Source organism: Pelobates fuscus, chromosome 8 (assembly GCF_036172605.1).
Source record: "Pelobates fuscus isolate aPelFus1 chromosome 8, aPelFus1.pri, whole genome shotgun sequence".
NCBI lineage: Eukaryota > Metazoa > Chordata > Amphibia > Anura > Pelobatidae > Pelobates > Pelobates fuscus.
The window spans coordinates 47,435,405-47,459,599 of record NC_086324.1 but is presented as its reverse complement, the minus strand read 5'-3'; the positions used below and the strand labels follow the sequence as shown (position 1 = coordinate 47,459,599).

Below are 24,195 nucleotides of genomic sequence, written 5' to 3'. Positions count from 1 at the left end.
CATGGAAACATCTCCTGGATGTAAAGCACCAGAATTATACCATTTGAAAAAAACACACAAACAACATGTATTCATCTTTCGAGTGATACTTGCCTCATGCTTCATGTTGTGTCTGATGGTCTAACACTCACATCTCAACTGATAAGCATTTGTAGTTTGGCATCTGTTAGATGATTGAATTTCATTATGTTCTCCAGACATTCCATATACTGCTTCCTGTCTTGTAGAAACTCTGGGATCCTTGGATTCATTAGTCTTGCAATGCTTTTAAGATGGCCAATATCTTCATAAGAAACCTTTCCCATTGCCATTAGAAGCTGGAAATCTATGGCATGCCTGTGCCTTAGAAGATGGAGAACGCCTTCAAGGTATACCTGATCTTTATTGTAACAACCTGGCTTGGACGTGTCAGTCAGGCCCCTTTTTGCCCGCAAACAGTAATACCACCTTGTGTCTGGATCTTTAACATACTTTTTCAAATCCTTAAATAGTTCAGAGAAGGACATAGAGCTTGCTCGGTGGATAGCATAGTAGAGGAGGGCAACTCGGCACAAAGAAGGATTTGGATCAAATAAAAGGGCATGGATGGTTGCCAATCCTTCTTCTGTTTGCTTTTCTGGTTTTAACCCATATTTTTCACGACTGGTACTATTTCTCCAATGCTGTTCATTGTTATTGATTTTTCGAAAATAATGAGTTCCTATCTCATGTCTCAATGTCCCTTTTAGCCAGTGTTCTCGTGCCATAGACACATTGATTGCCATTTTTGGATGCCCTTTTACATTTCCAATAGAGGCGTGTGTAAGTATATCCTCAGTGAGATTTACAGCAATCTCTCCTGTGCACCCTTCTTTCTCCATGTACTTACGTATCTCCTTATAGATCTGCCACTTTGGCAGAAGGCTGCCCCCTGTAACTTGTTCAAACTTTTCATAACTTCCATATTTCTGAAGTGTCTGCTTTATGATATCAATTGCTACTTCAAGAAATTTGTCAGAAGCTTGGCTGCTCTGGGCTAAGGCAGATGGCGGAGCAAGTTTAACGTAGGCAAAGTGAGGGTTGCACCTAAAATCTGAGTTGAAAAACTTTTTCTTCTCTTGCTGCACATTTAAAGGCTTTATTTTTTTTAGCCAACAATGCTCCTTTATAGCAATGGATTCCTTCATTACAGGTGTGGAGGCCAGCAGCTCTTGACTTTGAGTTGAACTAGTTAGGAAAGTTCTCTTCCCAGAATCCGTTTTAGGGGATGTGGAGGCCAGCGCCTGTTGACTTTGAGTTGAGCTAGTTAGGAAAGTTATCTTTCCAGACTCGGTTTTTGGTTTGGAGGCCACAGGCTCTTGACCTCGAGTCGAGCTGGTTAGGGAAGTTCTCTTCCCAGAATCGTTTTTCGGTGTTGAGGCCAGAGGCCCTCGACCTTGAGTTGAGCTTGTTAGGAAAGATCTCTTCCCAGAATCGTTTTTTGGTGTGGAGGCCAGCGGCTGTTGACCTTGAATTGAGCTAGGTAGGAAAGATCTCTTCCCAGAATCTGATTTTTGTGTGGAGGTCAGCAGCCCATGACCTTGAGTCGAGCTAGTTAGGAAAGATCTCTTCCCAGACTCAGGTTTTGGTGCGGGAGCCAGAGACCCTTGACCTTGAGTCAAGCTAGTTAGTAAAGATCTCTTTCCAGACTCAGTTTTTGGTGTTGAGGCAAGCAGCCTTTGACCTTGAGTCACGCTTGTTAGGAAAGATTTCTTATCAGACTCGGTTTTTGGTTTGGAGGCCAGCAGCCCTTGACCTGGAGTCAAGCTGGGTAGGAAAGATCTCTTCCCAGAAAAGATTTTTGGTGTGGTTGTCAGCACTTTCTGTCTCTCAGTGACTAAAGTAGTCTTTGGGCTTTTAATGCTAGGATTCCTTGTGCTGGAAGTAGGATGCAAAGCATTCATATTGGCAGAAACAGATCTGTTTGTCATCCTCATGCTGGTCCCTGACGCAGACAAGTATGATTCCATTGTGTTTGAATTTCTTCTCTTTGACACAAAACTTGTTGAGTGTGGAAGCCCCTTTTCTTTTCAATAACACGTTACAGCCTCTGGTACCTAAAAGATCACTTGTCCCTTAGGACACATGCAGTGATTTTCTGCACACTAGGTCCAGAGCTCTCTTGACGTTTATCGCATGTAACTCCTGAAAGGTTCAACCTCCAGCTATAGTTTCTGTCACAGTGACAAAACAAAGAAGTTTTGTGCTGGTGATGCTGAATGACATAGTCCATTATGTCATAGAGCAGGACACTGGCTGCAGCCAATCAGGACAATGGATTGATTTAAAAGCAGTGATATGTTATAAATAAAGATTTAAAAAAAAAAGCAGTGATATAACTTGATTTGTTCCTTGACATTCAATTTCATTTTATATAGAATATCCTAAATAGAATTATTTACATTGCCAGTATAGATCACTGTAGTAATTTCAATTCCCTTCACTTATTGATTCCCATTTATTATGCCTTTAGTTTGCTATTCTGTTTTTTTAAAGAAGATTGGCAGCTGCATATGGCAAATGCGAGACAGCTAGTATCAGCCATTCAGAGAATGCTAGCTCATGCTAGAAAATGTCAAAAATATTTAACCATTTAGGAAGAGAGGAAAAAGAGCAAGCAAGGAAGAAAGTTGATCTTAGAAAAAGAAAAAATGCCTCCATGGTGGGGCTAATAGATAAAGAAAAACAATAACATACAGCAGGGGGAAATGAGTGCCGTATGAGCCTCCACCATGTGGCTTTGGGTGGGTGACTTCCCCATAATTAAATAATGGGGGGTGGATCGATCCCCCCTTTTGTCCCCACCTGTGGCTGGCAGGTGAAGGCTACTTGGAAAAATGAGTGGAGTTATCCTAATGCCCACCTTCCCCCACCAGTGGCCTGCAGGTGGAGCTACTTATTATCAAAAGCCAATCAATTACATAGCATGGGAAAGCCCTTATTCACTTGTTAAAGCGCTCTCTGATCGGTCCTAGTGCCTATTGCATTTCACTAGCTCTCATTCTGTATTGCACAGGAACAGTTCCCCAAACGTTGGGAGGCCTGCAATGGTGGACTGGCAGTGGCATAGCGTTGCATACTGTACATCAAGCTATGTTAAATATGGGAAATGTGTCTGTTTTTTTTTTACATGCAGTTCCACACATGGCCAGTGGGGTTAAAATAATATATGTGTAATCCTTTATTAATAAGTATAGGGCTATATTTTTTCACTAGTACAATATTAAATGTAAAACACATATTAGTGCAGCATGTCCCAAGACACATGATAGACTGACATCCTTGGCTGAAACTGTGGACACCTGTTGATTTGTGAAGCCAGGGAAAGAATGAGATCACATTAGCGGGTTTTGCTAATCTTAGTATAAACCATGGCTTACACAGGGTGTCCTTCCTGTAATCCTACAGCACAGAATGGTCAGACTGGGATCTATTCTTACAGACAGGATGGGTTAATAGTGGGTAAACTCTTCATGTTCCACTCGAATCGAGATAATAGAATAGCTTGTGAAGAGAGCCCTGCTTTTAAAGTAGGTAGATCCCGTGATGATGCCTGCATTTGTTCTTAATGGCTTGGCATAGGTCACATGATTCTCGAATGCTTTGATAAAAAAAAGGAAAGCTTTGAAATGGAAGAATCCTTCACAATTTAAAATAGAATTTAAAAATTTTTTAGAACAACATATATGCTCACACATTGGCAAATCTTAAAAGATCATATTAATTGCTGATTACCTTTTTAACTCTTTAACTACTAGCCAACCCTTAAAGGTTACTCACCACTACAAGTCCTAGGTGAATATTTACTTGCCAGGGCTACATTTCTACTCGCCAATGGTGAGTATTAGTGATGTCGCGAACATGAAATTTTCCGTTCGCGAATGGCGAACGCAAAGGTTCGCGAACAGGCGAACCGCCATAGACTTCAATAGGCAGGCGAATTTTAAAACCCACAGGGACTCTTTCTGGCCACAATAGTGATGGAAAAGTTGTTTCAAGGGGACTAACACCTGGACTGTGGCATGCCGGAGGGGGATCCATGGCAAAACTCCCATGGAAAATTACATAGTTGATGCAGAGTCTGGTTTTAATCCATAAAGGGCATAAATCACCTAACATTCCTAAATTGTTTGGAATAACATGCTTTAAAACATCAGGTATGATGTTGTATCGATCAGGTAGTGTAAGGGTTACGCCTGCTTCACATTGACAGACCAAACTCCCCATTTAACGCACCGCAAATAGTCCATTTGCACAACCGCAAACTCCCCATTTGCACAAGGTTGGATACCAAGCTAGCCATGTCCCGTTCCTTGTCCTCACTGATGTCATTGAAGGTCTCTTCCTCCACCCAGCCACGTTCAACACCAAGGGTCCCCGAAAGGTGACAACAAGCCCCCTGTGTGTGTTTGAATGTAAGCATGTTTTTGTTAGGCCGGTGAAATAGCTCAGTGGGCTAATACATCAGCGGAATCTTTTCTAACCCTTGCAGGTTCAAATCCTGGCAGGGTTGACTCAGCCATTCATCCTTCCAAGGTAGATAAAATTAGTACCATTAAATTGGGTGATAGTAACAACCCCTGGATGTTGGGCTAAGGTAACATCCCCAGGATGTACTTGGAAACTTTCCTGGTTAAATACTTTGTTATTATTTTGTGTAGAGTATGTGTTTGCATGTAGAGGCATATTTGTATGTACTGTTGTCATCCAAATGCAGTGGTGTGATTGTGTGTAGTGTTTGTGTTTGAATGTAGAGGTGTGTTTGTGTGTAGTGTTAGCTTTTTATGGAGGTGTACATTGTGTGCAGTGCTGGTATGTGAATAAAGAGGTGTTTATATATAATGTTTGGCATTTTAATACAGTGTGTGTTTGTATGTAATGTTTACCTTTGCAGTGGTGTGTTTGCATGTTTTGTGGGTGTTTGCTGGGGTATATGTGTATACACATGTACACTGCCAAATACATACATACATACTTACGTACACAGATATACATACACATTTACAGACACACACACACATTCAGATACACACTGACATATACATAGATACACACACTGAAACATACACACACGCAGACACACACTGACACATATAAACACCCTGATACATACACACTGACACATAAACATACCTTAATATACAGGTATACACATACACATACCCCGGCACACAGATACACACACCAACACATACAAATACCCTGACCTACAGATACACACACTGACATATACAAACACACTGACACACTGAAACAAACACTGACACATACAAACTCCCCGACACACAGATACACACACACAAACAAAAGATACACACATACACTAAGATACACACACATATATGGAAATCTCTCCTGGAAGAGGTGGTTTTATCAGAGTCCATACAGGTGTTTAAACAGCAATTGGATAAATACTTGCAGCAACATAACATACAGGGATATCCTTTCTAATTAGTGGGATAATAGCTGCTTGATCCAAGGAGGTATCTGACTGCTATTTTGGGGTCAAGAAGGAATTTGTTCCTAGTTTGTTGCAAAATTGGAAGCGCTTCAGACTGGGTTTTTTTGCCTTCTTTTGGATCAACAGCAAAAACATAAGTTAGGAAGGCTGAAGTTGATGGGTGCAAGTCTCCTTTCAGCTATGTAACTCTGTAATATGTCATAATTGTGGCTGCTTCTGGCTGTTGGGAGTGTGGGTCTAGAGCTGGGTCTCTCCTTGCTCCTCCCCCTCCTTAAGTAATGCTGCCTTCTCCTGCTCCTCCTGTTTCTCCTACTCCTGAGCTTCATCTCCTCTGCGCGGCTGTTTTTGTAGCTGGGAGGAAGTGACCATCTCTCACTTCCTCCCAGCCGGCCGATGTAAAAGGGGCCAGGTCACACTGTGAAAGTGCCACAGAGCCTGACCAGGCCCCCTTTTCAGCAATACCCATTGGGTGGCCCCAAAGTACGTGGGCCACTCAATGAGCCCCCACAGCTTGCGGGGCCTGATGTGGCTGCACCGACGGTGGTCCTAAGTATTAAAACTGGAACCATAGCTAACTTATAAAAAAAAAATTTGTTTGGCCATTTTGGCCTTAAATTTTACATTTGCTTTTAATTCTTACTTTAGCTAGTAAGCCTGAAAGCATTTTATTTACCCAAGCAAATTTTTAAACTAATATAGTAATCATTTAAAACACAATAGTTTAAGATGCGTTGCTGTGCAGTTTTAATTTACTAACAATCTGGGAATCCCAGGAAAGCAAGGCACTAAGATTAATAAAAACACTAGAGATAAAATAAAGTATAGGGTACTTTAGTCCAAAGAAAGGACTTTCCTCGGTACACACTAACACTAGAGAGACGTGAAAGCAACTCACTAACAGGGTTATTCAAAATTCAAAAGATAATTTGAAATGTGAGGCTATAGTGGTTGATTTGGAAAAAATATGCAAATTAGCATAGCAACTCAAATGGCAGATGAAATTTAATGTAAAAAAATGCAAAGTTATGCACTTCGGCGTAAAGAATGCACAAGCAACTTATACCCTTAATGGAAGCGAATTAGAGATAACCACACACGAGAAGGACGTGGGAATTGTTATAGACAACAAACTATGCAACAATGTGCAATGTCAATCAGCAGTGGCCAAGGCCAGTAGGGTATTGTCATGTATGAAAAAGGACATTCATTCTCGGAATGAGAATATAATTAAGCCTCTTTATAAATCACTGGTAAGACCACACCTTGAATAGGCTGTGCAATTTTGGGCACCTGTTCTAAAGGATATTATTGCACTATAAAAAGTGCAGCGAATGGCTACAAAATCAATAAAAGGAATGGAACATATCAGCTATGAAGAAAGGTTAACAAATTTAAACCTCTTTAGTTTAGAAAACCGTTGCCTCAGAGGGGATATGATAAGATTATACAAATATATTCGGGGCCAACACAAACCATTGTGTGTAAATCTATTCACAAACAGGACTTTACATAGGACACGAGGTCATGCGTTTAGACTGGAAGAAAGAAGATGTTGTCTAATGCAAAGGAAAGTTTTTTTTACTAAGAACAATAAGGATATGAAAATTCTCTGCCTAAAGAAGTGGTTTTATCAGAGTCAGTGGAGATATTCAAACAGAAACTAGATGCATACTTGCAAAAACAGAATATTCAAGGATATAATTTTTCAATGTAGGGTAAATGCTTCTTGATCCAAGGATTAATTTGGCTGCCATTCTGGGGTCAAGAGGGAATTTTTTCCTTAGTTTGTTGCAAAATTGGAAGTGCTTCAAACTGGGTTTTTTTTTGCCTTCTTTTGGATCAACAGCAAAAACAAACACGAAGAAGGCTGAACTTGGTGGACAAACGTCTCTTTTCAGCCTAGATAACTATGTAACATGTTGTATTTTTTTTTTCGGTTCTCGAGAAGTTGAGGGGGTGGTTGGCTTGTATGGCCGTGATCTCTGCTGTGTCCAGTTCCAGCGGCATTGCCACTGATTAACATGTTGTATTTTAATTTTGGCCATTTTCACCTAAAATTTTTAATTCACCTTCAATGACCTTTAAATACCCAAAAATTCACACTTCAGTGAATAATCCGGTGAATGTCTTCCTTATGCAACAAATGAATGACCTTGTTCTGAAAATGTAACATTAGGTTTCCCACAAAACATTTAATAGCTTTAGAATAAACAACAAAGGCAATTGCTTAATCCGATTGTCTGATGGCAAAATGTATTAAAAACGGTGAGTTTTATTTAAGATGATGGCTCCATTTATTATTAGTTTTCTGTATGTAAGTCAGTTTGAGTTCTATACAGAATGTTTAACCAGCTGTAACATGAACAGTTTAGAATAAAATGGTGCTACAATAGTAAGTACGCTATAATTATAGTACACAAATACTTATGTGGGTGTGTAGATGAAACAGGTGTATTTGTGTGTTTAAATATATACACATTAAATCTAACAATGTATATTAACTGGTTAAATTTGTAATTCTACTCTTAGAGAGATGTCTTTTTTCATGTTTGAGGACTGTAAATGTTCTGTTATCTCTTATTGTCTGTGTTGTTCTACATACCTCCAATCATTCCATGTGTTGTGTTGTGTTCTGTTGAAAGTACCACAATAAGCCTGATTTGTTCTCCTTTGTAGAGCCAAGCCGAGGCCCACTACAAAGGCAGTAAACATGCCAAGAAGCTCAAAGGACTAGAGACAACGAAGAATAAGCACAAAACGGGTGTTTCAAAGGACAATGCAAAGGCAATTAAGAGCTCAACGGCCAACCACAAATCAGGTCAATAACACTTTGGTTATTTACACGCTTCTCTGTTCTTAAAATGAACCAGTGTTCATTTTCAAACTGGGTGCAATTAGCTTCATACAATTTGATGCATGAAGAATAGTGTGATACAAGGGTAACAACTCTATATAACCTTCATAATTTCTTTCAATGTGACAAGGACAATTGTGAATATATATACATCAGGAGTATTCCATTTATTCTGGATTGCAGCCAATTGGAATCTATATGGAAAAGTTTAGGCAAAATTAGATTTGAAGAAACAAAACAAAAAATCCTATCCTGCTATAGAGATAGTTTGCTATTATAACCTGAATTTTGCAATTTCGATTTCAGTTCACCGCAGATCGGAGTTTAATAAATAGCTGATAGCTTGGAATGCGCAGAAGTAAGGCTAGTAGTTGTTTCCACACGTTACTACTTGATAAAGTGTCTCTGGATACTGTTAGTGAGTACAAGCTGTGTAGCAAATGCAAAATGTCACCACTAGGGACAGGAAGTAACCAGCTGCTACTAATTGAAGCTAGTTACTAACTAGCAGCTAACAGGTCCCAATATTATATAACCATCTTAGTTATTGTAAATCCACTGACAATGTCAAGATAGATTTCTTATATTCAAAAGAAAAAACTCTTCGAGGTTTATTCACAAAGCTTCAAAATATGGCAAACTTAAAACTAAATCACAGACTTCGAGCAGAAATATTCCATCTGGAACTCTAGCTAGGCTAGAAAATGTTTCCAAATCTTCTGTTTGACATGTGTAGGGTCTTTAATGAGTAAACCCCTTAGTGTTGATATTGTGTTCCTATACAGGGTGTATTGAATAACGTTTAAAGAGATATTCAATATTGAAAAAAGTTCCAATTCTTTGAATTGGAAAGAAGCTGTTTAATGTTATGTCCGATGTGATTGCACAGCTGGAGAACAATCTAGCATGTTATTTAATCATCCAATGATGTCTTGTAGCCATGTCCAGTAAAATGAGTCAATACTATACGATAAGCCAGCAAGCAAGGCGACAGTTTGTTGAAACTGTTAAAAATTGTTATTTGCTGTTTTTACTGCTTATTGTAAGTGCAGCATCTTGAAGATAATGGATTTTGCACAGTTTTCTAATATTTTTTGCCACAAGTGAATTTTAACTGTGATAATGGTGTTGTATTATTATTATTATTTGCAGCCTTGTTGTGTACAGGTGATACTCGAAAAATTAGAATATCGTGCAAAACTTCATTTATTTCAGTAATGCAACGTAAAAGGGGAAACTAATATATGAGATAGACGCATTACATGCAAAGCAAGATGGTTCAAGCCGTGATTTGTCATAAGTGCGATCATTATGGCTTACAGCTCATGAAAACCCCAAATCCACAATCTCAGTAAATTAGAATATTGTGAAAAGGTGCAATATTCTAGGCTCACAGTGTCCCACTCTAATCTGCAAAGAAGGCCATAAAACCTGCAAAGGGTTTCTAAACCCTTTAAATGGTCTCTCAGTCTGGTTCAGTAGGAATAACAATCATGGGGAAGACTGCTGACCTGACAGTTGTGCAGAAAACCATCATTGACACCCTCCATAAGGAGGGAAAACCTCAAAAGGTAATTGCGAAGGAAGTTGGATGTTCTCAAAGTGCTCTATCAAAGCACATTGATAGAAAGTTATGTGGAAGGGAAAAGTGTGGAAGAAAAAGGTGCACAAGCAGCAGGGATGAACGCAGCCTGGAGAGGATTGTCAGGAAAAGGCCATTCAAAAGTGTTGGGGACTTTCACAAGGAGTGGACTGAGGCTGGAGTCAGTGCATCAAGAGCCACCACACACAGACGGATCCTGGACATGGCTTCAGATGTCGTATTCCTCTTGTCAAGCCGCTCCTGAGCAACAAACAACGTCAGAAGCGTCTTACCTGGGCTAAAGAAAAACAGACCTGGTCTGTTGCTCAGTGGTCCTAAGTCCTCTTTTCTGATGAGAGCAACTTTTGCATCTCATTTGGAAACCAAGGACCCAGAGTCTGGAGGAAGAATGGAGAGGCACACACGGCAAGATGCTTGAAGTCCAGTGTGAAGTTTCCACAGTCTGTGTTGATTTGGGGAGCCTTGTCATCTGCTGGTGTTGGTCCACTGTGCTTCATTAAGTCCAGTATCAATGCAGCCGTCTACCAGGAGATTTTGGAGCACTTCATGCTTCCTTTCGCAGACGAGCTTTATGGGGATGCTGACTTAATTTTCCTGCAGGATTTGGCACCTGCCCACACTGCCAAAAGCACCAAAGCCTGGTTCAATGACCATGGGATTACTGTGCTTGATTGGCCAGCAAACTCATCTGACCTGAACCCCATAGAAAATCTGTGGGGCATTGCCAAGAGAAAGATGAGAGACATGAGACCAAACAATGCAGAAGAGCTGAAGGCCACTATTGAAGCACCCTGGTCTTACATAAAACCTCAGCAGTGCCACAGGCTAAAAGCTTCCATGCCACGCCGCATTGAGGCAGTAATTGCTATACAGTATCTCTTGAGTTGCCAACGGTTTAGACATTAATGGCTGTGTGTTGAGTTATTTTGAGGGGAAAACAAATTTACACTGTTATACAGGCTGTACACTTACTATTTTACATTGTAGCAGAGTGTAATTTCTTCAGTGTTGTCACATGAAAAGATATAATAAAATATTTACAAAAATGTGAGGGGTGTACTCACTTTTGTGAGATACTGAATATATTACTGATCATGTAACCAAGCATATTATTTAATATTAACCAATATACTGAATATACGGTCAATAAAATGTATTACCATTAAATAGTTAAGCTGGATATTTATTGCAATTCATTACAACTTACAGTTTAGCATGCCTCCCAGCAGTCCCGTATCTGGGAGGACTTTCACATCATTCCGGGTTTGTTCCCTGGTCTCACATTACCAGATAACTATTCCCAGCCAGCACAGTACAGATTTTGTTGGAGGCACTAGTACCATGTGGAGAGCGCTTTAGCAGCATTGAGGGTAGCCAGGAGGCTATCAGTCAGTATAGTGTGCATTCACAAAGGCTTCTTTAAATGGCCTTCCCTATATGCAGGCAGAATAACCTATTCTGAGTATCATCAGTTATGCAAATAGTGTCACTACCATGCCTCTTTAGGCCTGCCCACTTCCATCTTGAATTCATACCTCTCACTGTTGATTGGTACAGTTTAGTGAATGAGCAGCACCAAAAATTAAGGTATTTCTGGTTGCAAAAAAAATCTATTTTCCTTTGTTGGTATACCTAAATATGTAAATTCATGTTTTAGATGGGAAGTTTGGGAAGATGTAGAGAACACAAGCCATGTATGTAAATAGTGAAAATATAAAGATACACAGACTGTAAGAAACAAACAAAAAAAAAAAAGTAAGAACAATTAAATGGACCAAAATAACTTTAACTTAATGAAGCAGTTTTGATGTACAGGTCTTGCACCGGCAGTGTCACTGCTCAATTCTCTGCCATTTAGTAGCTACATATTTGCCATCAGTAGTTATATGCAAAAGGTTAGTTTCTTTGCAAACCAGTTTAGTGAATGGGGAGTTACTGATTGGCTGAGATAATCAGCTGACCATTCTCAACCAATCACTGGCGTCCCCGCCCGGTGGCACTCCGCACTTGCTGTAAGTGAAAATTCAGAAGCCGGATGCCGCCTGGGGAGGAACTGAGACAAGCGTTGGAGGCATCTTTTGGGTTTAACCCCTTGAGGTGAGAGAGAGCCTCCAGGGGCCTCCTGGCACCATAACAACTTAATTTAGATCTGAAGTGTCCCTTTGTTTTTGTGCATAGATTTTAAATTTTAAATACATTTTGATTGCCTTTCACTGGATAAACCAGATACATGTACAACAATGGGAATAGTGCAAAATCATTTTATTGAAATCCATAAAAAACAGTATAAAAACAGGCTTATGTAGCAAGCAATTTTAGGGAACGATGTAAAAGTGTAAACGATTTCAGGAGTGACAACAGGACAGTAAATTTATACTTACACAGACTATAAACTTGGAAGACAAAAAAAACTAATCAATTCTACTTGATTACTGTATCCTGAGGTCTCAGAACCACTAAAAGTTTTCATTCTTAACATTAAAATATATTTTGGCTCCACTGAGATTGACACCACAACTGGCACCTCAAAGTTATTTTTGCTATAACAATTTTTTCATCGACTTTTATAAGTATAATGTACCCCAATAACTGGAGATCGAACTTCACAGAAGTTTAATGAAGCCCCAAATGTCATGAATAAACAAACGTCAAGAGTCATCTGTTGAAGAGCCTTGGTGATATGATCTGAAGGAAAAAATGGAATGGAAAAGGTCCTCCTCATGGCAAGAAGCAACCCACCCAGCTGGCTGGACAATCAACGATCTACGCCAGAAAAAGCCAAATGGGAACAAGAAAAACAGAACTGTAACAATGTTCTACATTTGTTTCTTTGACGTATCAAAAAGAAAACCCCAACGGAGGAAAGAAAATGAAACCTGGTGAGCGGTTGGCACAGTGGTCAAAAGCCTTGCCATATTCCAAAGATAACAAAACTGAAGGAGAAGATTTCAGAGAATGCAGTTAAGGTGGTAGAAGTGCAGACACCATCAGCTATATTGAGTGAAAATTTAAAACAAACTACAGTAAAATGTGTACATTTATGTGAGGACAGGTTTAATGTATGTTCTGTGTATGAAGAAGGTAAGAAAACAGCATCATCTGCATCCGCATCATGTTTAACTCACCTTTTTTATTTTCAAAACATTTTATAAGATTATCAAGATTTGTCAAATTCAAGTAACATAGTATTGCTTCAATTTTACTTCTTTAAGTAATTAAAGGAATACCGTCACATTTTTATTTTATTTTGATATTTTAGGAGTTTGGGGAACTTACATTATTTTGTGCTTTTCGTCATTGCTGTTTTTTAAATTTCTCCACTGTCATCTTCCCTCCTATCCCCCGGCCTGCAGAGCCGTTTTGGGTGCTCTTGGGTCTGAATCTGACATTATCCAACTGAAGATCACTAAGGGGGTTCACACAGAGCACTCCACAGACAGACAGATTTATTTCACAGTTAATTTAATGTTTCCTCAGTAAAGCTGAGCAACTAGAAGTACCACAGTATCTGCAAAAAGGAGCAGTTAGGACTATTGTAAAGGCTGCGTAGCTTTGGACTGCTTGCAGGTTAAAGATACGTGACATTATCGCTCAGTGCAGTGGAACAGCCTGACAAGATATAGTGGTCTAATTCCGCGTCATGATCACTCAAAATGACTGTAAAGGCAGAGAAAAGCAGGAGAATAATAAAATAATAGAAAAATCACATCATTAATAATCAAATTTTATATACAGGGTTATTCACCAAAGTGAGACTTCAATGTGAATTCAAAATGGATTTTAAATGTAAGGCCAAATAAGCTGAACTTGAAGCACAGCTGAATTAAATAATTTTCCCTGTTCAACTATTAGATTTTAAATTCACTTTGAATTCTCACTTTAGTGAATGACTCTGATAAAGATAGGTGCAAAATGAAGGCTAATGAAGGACTCCAGTTTAAATCTAAATGGTTAGACAGGTTCCATGAGAATGTCCCATTAAGGGAGAGACCCTCTAAATGCACTGATACAAACATTGATGGTGTTTAGAATTTATTAAAGCATTTAAAGTGCCTAGAGATGTACCTTTGGCAATTTTAACTTTTATACCTTGTTCTTTGTGTTTCAGCTAACCTGTCAGAGAGAGAAATCATTAACAGATGTACTGCTATCTCACCATCTCCACTGGAACCCATAAACTCCAGGACAACATCTAATACAAGCACTGGCTGGTTCTTTCCACCTGATCCATGTACGTGGACCAGATTGTCACCAAGCAATCCTCCTTTCGACTATTTTGCATTCCTGTAGAGAGCCTTGTTGTGGTTAGGTTATAGTACTGTGACTTACTCTGCGCATTGCCAGGGTTGAATATAGAGATATCGCATTGAAACTTTATCAAAAGTAATATGATAAAATGAAGTAAAATCAAGAAATCTAAAGTAATACTTAAGAACACAGCGGATGAGATGTCAAGCTGCTGTGCTATATAAATACACTATTTATATTACCGTGGAAGTAATAGGTGTAATTTGTAGCTTATAATGGATATTCGCCGTAAATCGGCATGTAGTCTGATTAGAAAAATGTAAAACGAGAGTCCGGACAACATGTTGTGCAGTACAGAAGCAGCAGATGGAATGCTAGCCTTCAATCATGTTTTATCTATGCTATGTTTTTAGAGGTTAATAGAGGTTACAGATAACATTGCATAACTATTCATCACACTTTTTATTTTTTTATCAAATTTGTTGTGTTACAAAATAAAATAGATTCAGCTGCGAACTTTACTGTTTGATTTATATTTGGAAGGTGTGAATGTTTTCAGTGTGACATGCACGTTATTAAAAGAATAATAATTAGTTGCCTGTGTAAGTATTCACCCCTGAGGCAAGACTTGAAATAAGCCATTTTGTTAGTGTTTAGTGAGCGTTTGTGGATTCTGTTGTGTTATTTTTTCATGGAGGAATCTCATAATTTTAGTAAATTTTGACAGTATTGTTCAGAGTGGATTCTGTGTTTTATATTGAGGAATCTGTTAATTTTAGTCTTTTTTGACAATATTGTTAAACAGCTTGTTGAAGGCTGAATGAAGATGGCTGTAGAACAGATATTTGTAAGCGGAGTTTTCACAAAGATCTGATTGACACAGGAAGGGCAATGTTTACCGTGCAGGGTTTAAATACCCCGACAGCAACTAGAGGTGCTTCCTCTGCGATCTCATACCACCCACATGCTCACCAGCTTCCTAGTAATACCTTACTAATTCCAATATAGTGTTTCTTTAATAGCATTTGAAATTGCTGCAGGAAGCTTTGTACTTCATATACAGTAGAATATATCCTGAGAGGGACGCATATTAGTGTTAGCCTTGAACATCGTGATGACGCTTATTAAGGTTCCATATCCCTCAAATGTGACAAATTATCAGTATACATGAGGGAATGGAGATATTTCTAGACACAGTGCAGTCAGAATACTCTCTCTAGTCTGTCTCTCTTTAGAAAGAATCAGAATGCACAAAGTACAGATACTTTGTGTAATGGTAACATACATTAATCAGCTTCCGATTTAGCTAAAGCACTTTGAGTCCTCTTGGGAAACCTTATTCAATTTTTTCTATATTCCTTTAAGTAAATCACCCTAAACCTTATTATATCTTGGGCACTAAAGTGGTTGTCCATAATGCTGCATGCTCTATTTTCCATTTACCCTAAAACAACGTCCCAAACCTCAGTCTCTTGTTAAAAAAAAATCATCATCAATCTTCTACTAATGAGACATTGAGAGGAGTATTCTGTAAGGATTCCAAAATTCTTACTACTGTCCTATTCACACAAGGCATTTGAATAGAAGCTATATAGTTATGAAAAATGTCCTGCATACTTATTGTATCTGATTGAGCTAATGTATTTGCTGAAAGAAATGTATGTAATGTGCCCTTTTCCAAGTAAAGCTATTCAATAAAAGGCACGATCTAGGCATCACTTACGAAGAATAGGGTAATAATTCATTGCCTACTAGGTGTCCCATTTAACATGGAAAGTTGACACTAGACTTTAAAAGAAAACTTTGCTATTTCCTTGGAAACAGAGAGCAAAATCTTCTATATGAAATCCATCGACAAAGAAGGAGCTGTTCTATTATGTTGGCACATGGGGCTTTATCTTGAAATAAAAGAAAATAATAGCTGGACCATGTGACCAGCATGCTTTCACACGACAGTTATGTCAACGTGTAAGCTTATTGTGTTTCACAAAAGAGTCCTTTAAAACTTCCTCTCGCGGAGATAAGAATTCATATCTTGACATGTTATGTATTTACTTTGTTTTGTATCAGGAAAAATAAATTGTGCATGTGTATAAGGCAGAACGTTAAACTCATTCTCACAAAATGGGAGATTCCTAGATACAATAAACCTGTCTCCAAATAAATATTAAATACAGATTAAGGAACAGTGCACATAAAACCAAATACAGTTTTTAATTTTACAAGGCTTTTTAAAAACATCTACCTTAGCAAACAAACATGGGCATCCAGTTCTACCATATGGACATATTGTGTTAAGCCCACCACTACATCACAATACCCCAATATCAATGGGTCTTGCACTAATTTTAACATGGGAGATTAACATGTTAACTGTAACACTTACTTCTTAAAACTGCTTCGAAAGACTCTCCTCAAGTTAGCTCTCCTGTGGTCACCTCTAAAGGGACATCTATAGTGGATGGATGGGGTGATCAACCCAGTAGGAATCTGTTCTGGATTCCACATCTTCACAGAAAAAAGTTGATTGTGGGCACACCGGAACATCCATGAAAATATTATAAAGTATGAGCAATATATAAACTATTAGCCATTATGGGCATATGAATTAACATAAAAAAATAATATGGGGAAGGTTTAGACCAGGGGTCATCAACCTGGTCCCTACCGCCCACTAGTGGGAGGTTTGGGATTTGAGGTGGGCAGTGGTGGGTTCTGCGGATGGTCGGGTTCTGCAGATGGTGGATAGGTCTGTAGATGGCCTTGATTTCCGTGGGTCAATTCCAGCAGGGGAGATCCTTTCCTCTCCCCTGCTGGCCCATGTAGAGCCAGCCTTGCTGTAATCCCTCTCGGGCTGGTGAGGAGATGAAAGATCTCCCTCACCGGCCCGCCAGCACTTAGTTCCTTAGCAGAGGGAGGGGAGGGCCTGGGAGGCTCTGTATTCCTCTTGCGAGCAGGCTGGTCGGAGCATCTCCGCATGTAACTATGGGAATGCTCTGATACAGTGCTGTGCTCGCAGGAGGACAGGAGATTTAGCCACCACTGGACCACCAGGGCTTGCAGCATTATGTCCCCCCTCCTTGGTAAAAGGTAAGAAGAAGGGAGGGGAGACATTAAGATAGATTTTCACATCTTACCCACCTTCACACAACATAGACCCTCTTCACCCTTCATACACAAACACTACACCACTCACACACACTACACCCCTCACACACACACACACAGCACCCTTCACACACACTGTCAGACCTCATGCCTGCTTACCCAATGGATACCACAGTCTCTTCCAGCATTCCGTCAGGCGCTACACGCTTGTCAATTGACTCTTTAAAACCTGCAGGATTTGGCACATACCAATGACGCCAGGGTCAAGCGTAATTGGATTAGAAGCCCTTCTCGTATAGTGGGCTAACTCCAATCGTAGTTCAACCAATCACAAGTAATCTTGGGGTATATATTCTCTGATATCCTATTCCTCCTTGCCCTGTTGTGGTTTCTTATTGGCCCAATAGCGATTTTCTTTGGATTAGAGGTTTGGTATCTTGACTGGCTTACGTTTCTCATGTATTCTCCTCTCTCGTATCCTTTGACCTCGGCTTGCTTACCGTTATTTCTTATCTCTATTTTCCCTGACCTCGGCTCGTACTCTGACTATTCTTTATTGTATAACCCAACCATTCTAATGATCGGTAATACAATATTCTGGTTTGTGATTCTGTCTGTGTATACTGATTCCCAGATTCCTGACACACACACACACACACACACACACACTGCACCCTTCACACACATACAGCACCCTTCATACACACACTGCACCTTTCACACACACACACAGCACCCTTCACTCACTCACAAACAGCACCTCACACACATAGAAAAAAATAAAATAAAATAGAAAAAAATGGGGGGGAAAAGATACATTTAAATACATATTTCTTTTTTTTTTCTTCTTTTTGACTTTCTATAAAATAAAAAAAACACACTTGCGCTTAGTTATTTAGCTACTGCGGCACTGGTGGATGGGAAGGAAATTTTACCATCTGCAAAGATACAAAAGTGGGTGGTAGGTATTAAAAGGTTGACTACCCATGATTTAGACTATTAGTGAGACATAATTGTACTACATAATGTGCTATGTACAATAAAATGACAATCAAGTGGACTTGCATCGGACGAATGCGAATTCGTCAGATTTTTATGCAATTCAGCATTCATATAAAATATTAATGAACAAATTGCAATATGGAATATATGACCCAGCAACAAAGTGAAAGTGGGCAAAAAAATCATCCTTTTACTTAATTAATTCGATATTCAAGCTACAGTTCTCCGCCACTTCCTCCGCCTAACGGGTTAAATGATCTCTGCGCTTAGTTCATGAAAGATACCTCCTAAACGAAGCGTAAAATGAAACCCTAATTATAAGGGAGCTGACATGCTCACTCATGTCCTGACCCGGTGTGCTCCACCCCTTCTGAGGTCCTGCGAGGGGCGGGCGCTAATGATCCTGCGCGCACGGCATTTACCGCGCAGGATCATTAACACCCGCTCCTTGCAGGACCTCAGAAGGGGTGGAGCATCGACCCAGCGCCGAGGGACATTGGCCCTGGCATAAGGTGAGTAAATAAAAGGTTATTAACCCTTTATTCACCCGGCAGGGGTGCGGGAGAAAGGAGGCAGGGGGAGCAATAGTGCCAGGTATACAGCTTTGTATTCCTGGCACTACTGTATCCCTTTAAATTTTAAATTCACTTTGCATTCACCTTGAGTTCTCACTAGTGAATAACCCTATCAGTTTAAGAAAGCATGAAATGGTACAGCCATTATGTAAGACCTTAGGATATCAATTTGATGGCATTCAATACAACACTTTTGTGTTTTTATGAATAGAATTTTGGGCAATCTAAATCTATTAAGCATAATTGGAAACAGTTTGCTTTGAATAGGAGCCGGCAAATTATGCTTCGGTTGTGTAATGCGACGCCAGTCAGGAATTTATTTTTAGAGTTTCACTCATGTAGTGAACATTTTTTAAAATATATTTTTTTTCAGTGATGTTTCAGGTAATGTAATAAGAGTGACTTGTCTAGTACCGAAGCACATTCAGTTAGTCATCAGGTTATTGATACAAATAAAGGAGATTGGTTTTGTGAAAACCTATAGCTGCATCGCCAGCAGAACAATATTAATTTGACACGTTTATTGTGGTTAGTTCTTCATGCATGATTGATAGAAGGACGGGCAGAATGTTTGTGATGCATCTGGAATCACTTGGATTTCTTTTTTTTAATTAGTACTAACAATGAGATAATGAGGGTTATTGAAATATTCTGCTGTTCTCAGGAACGAGCTGTTTATATGAACCATAACCTTATCAGAAGAAATATTATAAGACCTTAGAAGAAAAGTGTACAGGTACATTAAGCTTGAAAAGATTACAAAACATTTTCTTAAAGTGTTACTTAATACACAGCAAGACACATTGTCTTTCAGTGGAGGTAAGCTAGCACTTTGGTTACTTTCCCAGAATAGTAAAAGTCTTACTTTAAAGGAACACTCAAAAATAAAATATATATAAAAAATAAAAAAGAAAGAATAAAAAGAAATGCAATATTACATAACCTGTATTTAAAGCAAGGGAAAGTTAGCAAATAAACAATTAAAAACACAGCAATTCTGTGTATAGATTGTTTTGCAGACACACTTAAATATTAATAGTATGTAAATTTAGACAATTTTATTTTTCAATAATTAGTTTATCCTAATATAATATATTTGGGAAATTAAAAGCTGTAGACACTATGCAGTGTCCTTCATTTTGCAATATTAAACACAGAGTCTGAAATGTTAGTTTAAAAGCAAAAATTCTAGACAGAATATGTGAAGAAATGATAAATAAAACATGTAAAATACATTTCCTAGAGATATTTGCAAGGACGCTAAAAAATTGCAATGGAATGTACTGCGAATGTATGCATTTGAGCATATTACCCATATACAGTTAATACAGTTAAATTATATATAAAAAAAAAGGTATTTCAGCCTGTGATAGCAATCTTTATTTATCTCTGGAATGCTAATGTTGTGCTGACAGTGTAATGGTAGAGGCTATTCACTGCTCCCCCTTCTCTAACTGTAGGAATAATATGAACCATTAAAACTTCCTGTACTGTTTGAAAGCAGGGAGGGAGCTTGAATTGTCAAATTTATAGGCATTACATCAGTGACCGCAGAGAAATTAGCTTATCTACAGCCTGTCAATCATAACTACAGTATAAGTGAGGATGAGTGAGGCTTTGTGGACTAGATGTCATACTGCAAAAAAATTAAAAAAATGAAAATAAAAACATTTATACTTGAGTTGGGTATTGATGGGATTAATCACATTATAAATGGTTATATGAGGGTAGATATTTATTTGGTTATTTGTGTTTTCATTAGATGTATGTTTACTGTTTCTGCAGTAGTAGCCAAATTACTAATAGAATGAAATAGAATTGTTTGGAAATTAATTGATATATCTGTAAGTTATCCCAGGCACTTTTCAACCAAGGCTTATTCACATGAGCTCCACACTCATCTACATAGATTTGTAGCCAGTTTGTTGGATTACAGAGGAAGTACATTTAGTAATTACCCAAATTACCCTAGAATCTACCAAATTATTTTCTCTGAATTTGATTGACGCATACAGAGCTTAATGCTCACCACTGTCACTCTGGATTTAAAAAGGTTTGGTCTTTTTCTCCAATATGTAGCATCTAGAAAAATCAAATATTCAGTTCATGCAGATTGCAGAATATATGTGCAGATTGCACACTTTATTCAATGTAATCACCCTTAAAAATAGACAATTCTAAATGTTACATCTGCCATAAATTTGAATATAACTAGAACAAAATTGCATTTGAAAAAATGGTCATTTTATTCTGAATATTTTCTTATTTAACATGTAGTCTAAGCTAGATTTAGTAAGCGTTGACAAAGTTGTTTTAAGAAGGTTTTAAATAGAACTTCAATATAACTGTAGAACTTAAATATAACTGTCTAATTTAAAGTGCTATTTTCTATTATTAATATAATAAAATTAGGTATCAACATTTGACAGGTTTGAGGTGTTTTTTTTCAAAGCATGTTCTGTTTTAAAATTCTTATTCTCTTAATTTGAGATATACTATTCTGAATATCGAATGGTCATTCTGCAATATCAGAATATTATTTGACTACCTTGTTGCGTAATTTGTTCAGTAACTGAGAAGGGTCTCCTTTGAATATCAATAACTGGTCAATTTTTAATGTAATGGCATGGTTAAAACATCTAAATATTTTGCAAATAAAGATAAATAAAAGTAAAATACTTCAATGTACAAAATGCAATGTTTGTACAAGTAAATGTTACAGTTGGCAAACCCTTTAAAACCACCACGAGGATCCCATTCTAGTTTGAGGTTTTGTATCCCATAAACACATGTTTAACAGATTTTAATGGGATAAGTAGTTGAACCCCCAGTAGCAGGGCCGGATATCCCTTTATGCAGAGTAGGCACCTGCCTACAGGTGCCTGTCTTGTAGCGGGCTCCAGTATTTAGCACTTCTAATGTGCGTTTTTAGAGCTGAACATGGCTGATGGGAGAGATAAGTACTAAGAGCCTTGGCCAATGTCCTCAGTAATCCTGTCAGCCTCTTATGCTTAATAACAGATCTGCAGAAACAGTTATATAAGGTGCAAACGTCAGTGCTGCCCCACCTCCTCCAGTATCTGTGTGTGAGACTGGACAGGAAGTGGAAGAGATCATTTCCCATCTGCTCACTGCCTCCTACACAGGGAATGCCTTACAAGAAAAGTCCGGACAGCAATTAGTGATGCACACTGTGTAACAGCTATTGCAGTTCTACCTAACAATCGTTGGCGACTGACTGGGCTACAGAAGACAAAGGAGAATGAGTACTGTGCAAATAATCCTTCAAATTCCACATGGTCTAAACACCCTTTTTATATTACCCAGGGCCAGCGCCACTGCTAGGCAGAGTAGGGAGCTGCCTAGGGAGCACCAGCCCAGGGGGTGCAATGTCAGGGTGACTAGCAGGAGGGAAGCAACAGCACAGTACTCCCCTCCTACCGGTCACTTCTTGTAGCATGACTGATCCGCGGAGCTTCTGTTTTCTTTACTTAGTCTGACAGTAAGTGCACCCAGGGAGCGCTGAACTGCTTCCTTTCAAACCAAATAGAGGGAGCAGAAACTCCTCTACCTCGGTCCATGGTTCGGCCATGCTTCTTGGAGGAGGGAGGTCAGCTGACACAGAGGGCTGATGGAGGAGAGGCACACAAAGGACTGAGGGGGGAGAGAGTCAAACAGAGGACTGAAGCGGGGGAAATGGTGCACAGCAGGGCTGTGGGGGACAAAGACAAACAGACGGGCTGGTGAAGGCAAAGAGACACACAAAGGAGTTGGGGGAATGAGACTCACAAAGGTGCTGGAGGGAAGAGACACACAAAGGGGATGGGGACAAAGAGGCACACAGAGGAGCTGGGTGGTACAAAGAGATACACTAAGATCATGGGATGAGTAAAGAGACACAAAGAGGGCTGAGGTGGGAGGAGGGCAGAGGGGAGAGACCCACAAAGGAGTTGGGGGAGAAAGACACACAAAATTGGCAATTTTGTTTTTTTGGGGGTCGGGGGCGCAACTAGTTGGTCTTGCCTAGGGTGCAAAATAGTCTTCCACCAGCCCTGATATTAACATAAATGTAACCCCTCCCAAAACTTATACAAACCCTTTCATTGGTGCCACATTTAAGCACTCAAAGCCTAAACCTGGAAAAAAAACTTTGCATTAATCCTTAGTTTAACTACTCTTAAACACTAAAGACTCCATGTATGTACTCCAATACTAAACTTAACCCAGTGCTAACCCTAAACTGAATAATTTTAGACACCTTTTGTACAATAACTATAATTTCACTCGAGCTTCTAATCCTTTCAATCTATGATTTTTAGACATTTTCATGCCTGAAAGGAAAGGTCCAGTTAATAAATTCATTAAACTCCCTTTATGTGCTGTTTATTTTGAGCTCTCTGTACTGTCAGAGATGGGAGAAGATTAATGTCCATGCAGAGAATTAATGCCACACACATATAAGTTAGACAGATCTTGGACAGCAAAGGAGAAATAAAAATTCCTTCTTTGTCATCACTGATCCAGGGGTCAGTCATATGGATGCTGCAGCTTTTGAAAATTGCTGTTGTTATAAATCACAGTGGACAGGGAAACATAAAGCAGGGTACTCCCTACACTATAATCATTGCAATAAGATTAAAAGTTGTTACAGTGTTTAGAATAACCTGCAACCTTTACTCTTATTTATACATCCATTATAATGCTGTCATTTCCTCAAGGATAAAGTTAGCTCAGAATCTTCATAGTACCAAAATGCCAGTAATAGCTTCATGAAGGATGTGCATTGAGATTTAAGAACTTTATAACGTGTTGCTAGTGGGGATACAGTAGTGTCAACGGTATGGTCTAGAACATTGGTTCCCAACCCAGTCCTCAAGTACCCCCTAACAGTCCAGGATTTAAGGATTACTCAATTGTGTCTAAGGTGTTTTTGGAAAAAAAACACTTTAGACACAACAGGGTAATCCCTAAATCCTGGACTGGTAGAGGGTACTGGGTTGGGAACCGCTGGTCTAGAACATGGTTTAGATCACCACAAATTATTGTGAAATGTGTTCTGATAGGTTCAAGTTTAGTTAACACTTTGTGAAAAAAGTTACGTTGGTGAGCATTGGGGCTGTACACATTAACAATTGTATACATTATGTCATCTATCATACACAGCATAATCAAAAACCTTCCCTGGGGGACAGTTATTAGTTTAAGTAATTCAAATGTGAACGATTTATGTGTGAGGATAGATACTCCTCTAGCTTTGGCCGAGTGAGTTGCGTCATATTGGACTGGATAGTCATTTGTGCCAAAGGTTGGTAACTTTTACTTAACA

The 24,195-nt window shown here is 39.0% G+C and overlaps 2 protein-coding genes across 4 annotated transcripts in view; one reads left to right on the top strand and one right to left on the bottom strand.

Annotated features, from left to right (window-relative positions):
• The window catches only part of ZNF385B (zinc finger protein 385B), a 501,964-nt gene that overhangs the window by 440,109 nt on the left and 37,660 nt on the right, over positions 1–24,195 (top strand). For all 3 annotated transcript variants that reach the window (XM_063429791.1, XM_063429792.1, XM_063429793.1), the window contains 2 exons: positions 8,156–8,297; positions 14,045–14,167. In XM_063429791.1, the coding sequence (XP_063285861.1) occupies positions 8,156–8,297; positions 14,045–14,167 (265 nt within the window). The remainder of the gene's footprint in view (positions 1–8,155; positions 8,298–14,044; positions 14,168–24,195) is intronic.
• LOC134570654 (putative tyrosine carboxypeptidase MATCAP2) lies at positions 135–1,988 on the bottom strand. Its single transcript, XM_063428590.1, has one exon. It carries the CDS (start codon positions 1,986–1,988, stop codon positions 135–137), a length of 1,854 nt encoding a protein of 617 aa, XP_063284660.1.

Coding starts and splice junctions, on each gene's coding strand:
- LOC134570654 (XM_063428590.1), bottom strand. CDS start 1,988: ATGGAATCATACTTGTCTGCGTCAGGGACCAGCATGAGGATGACAAAC.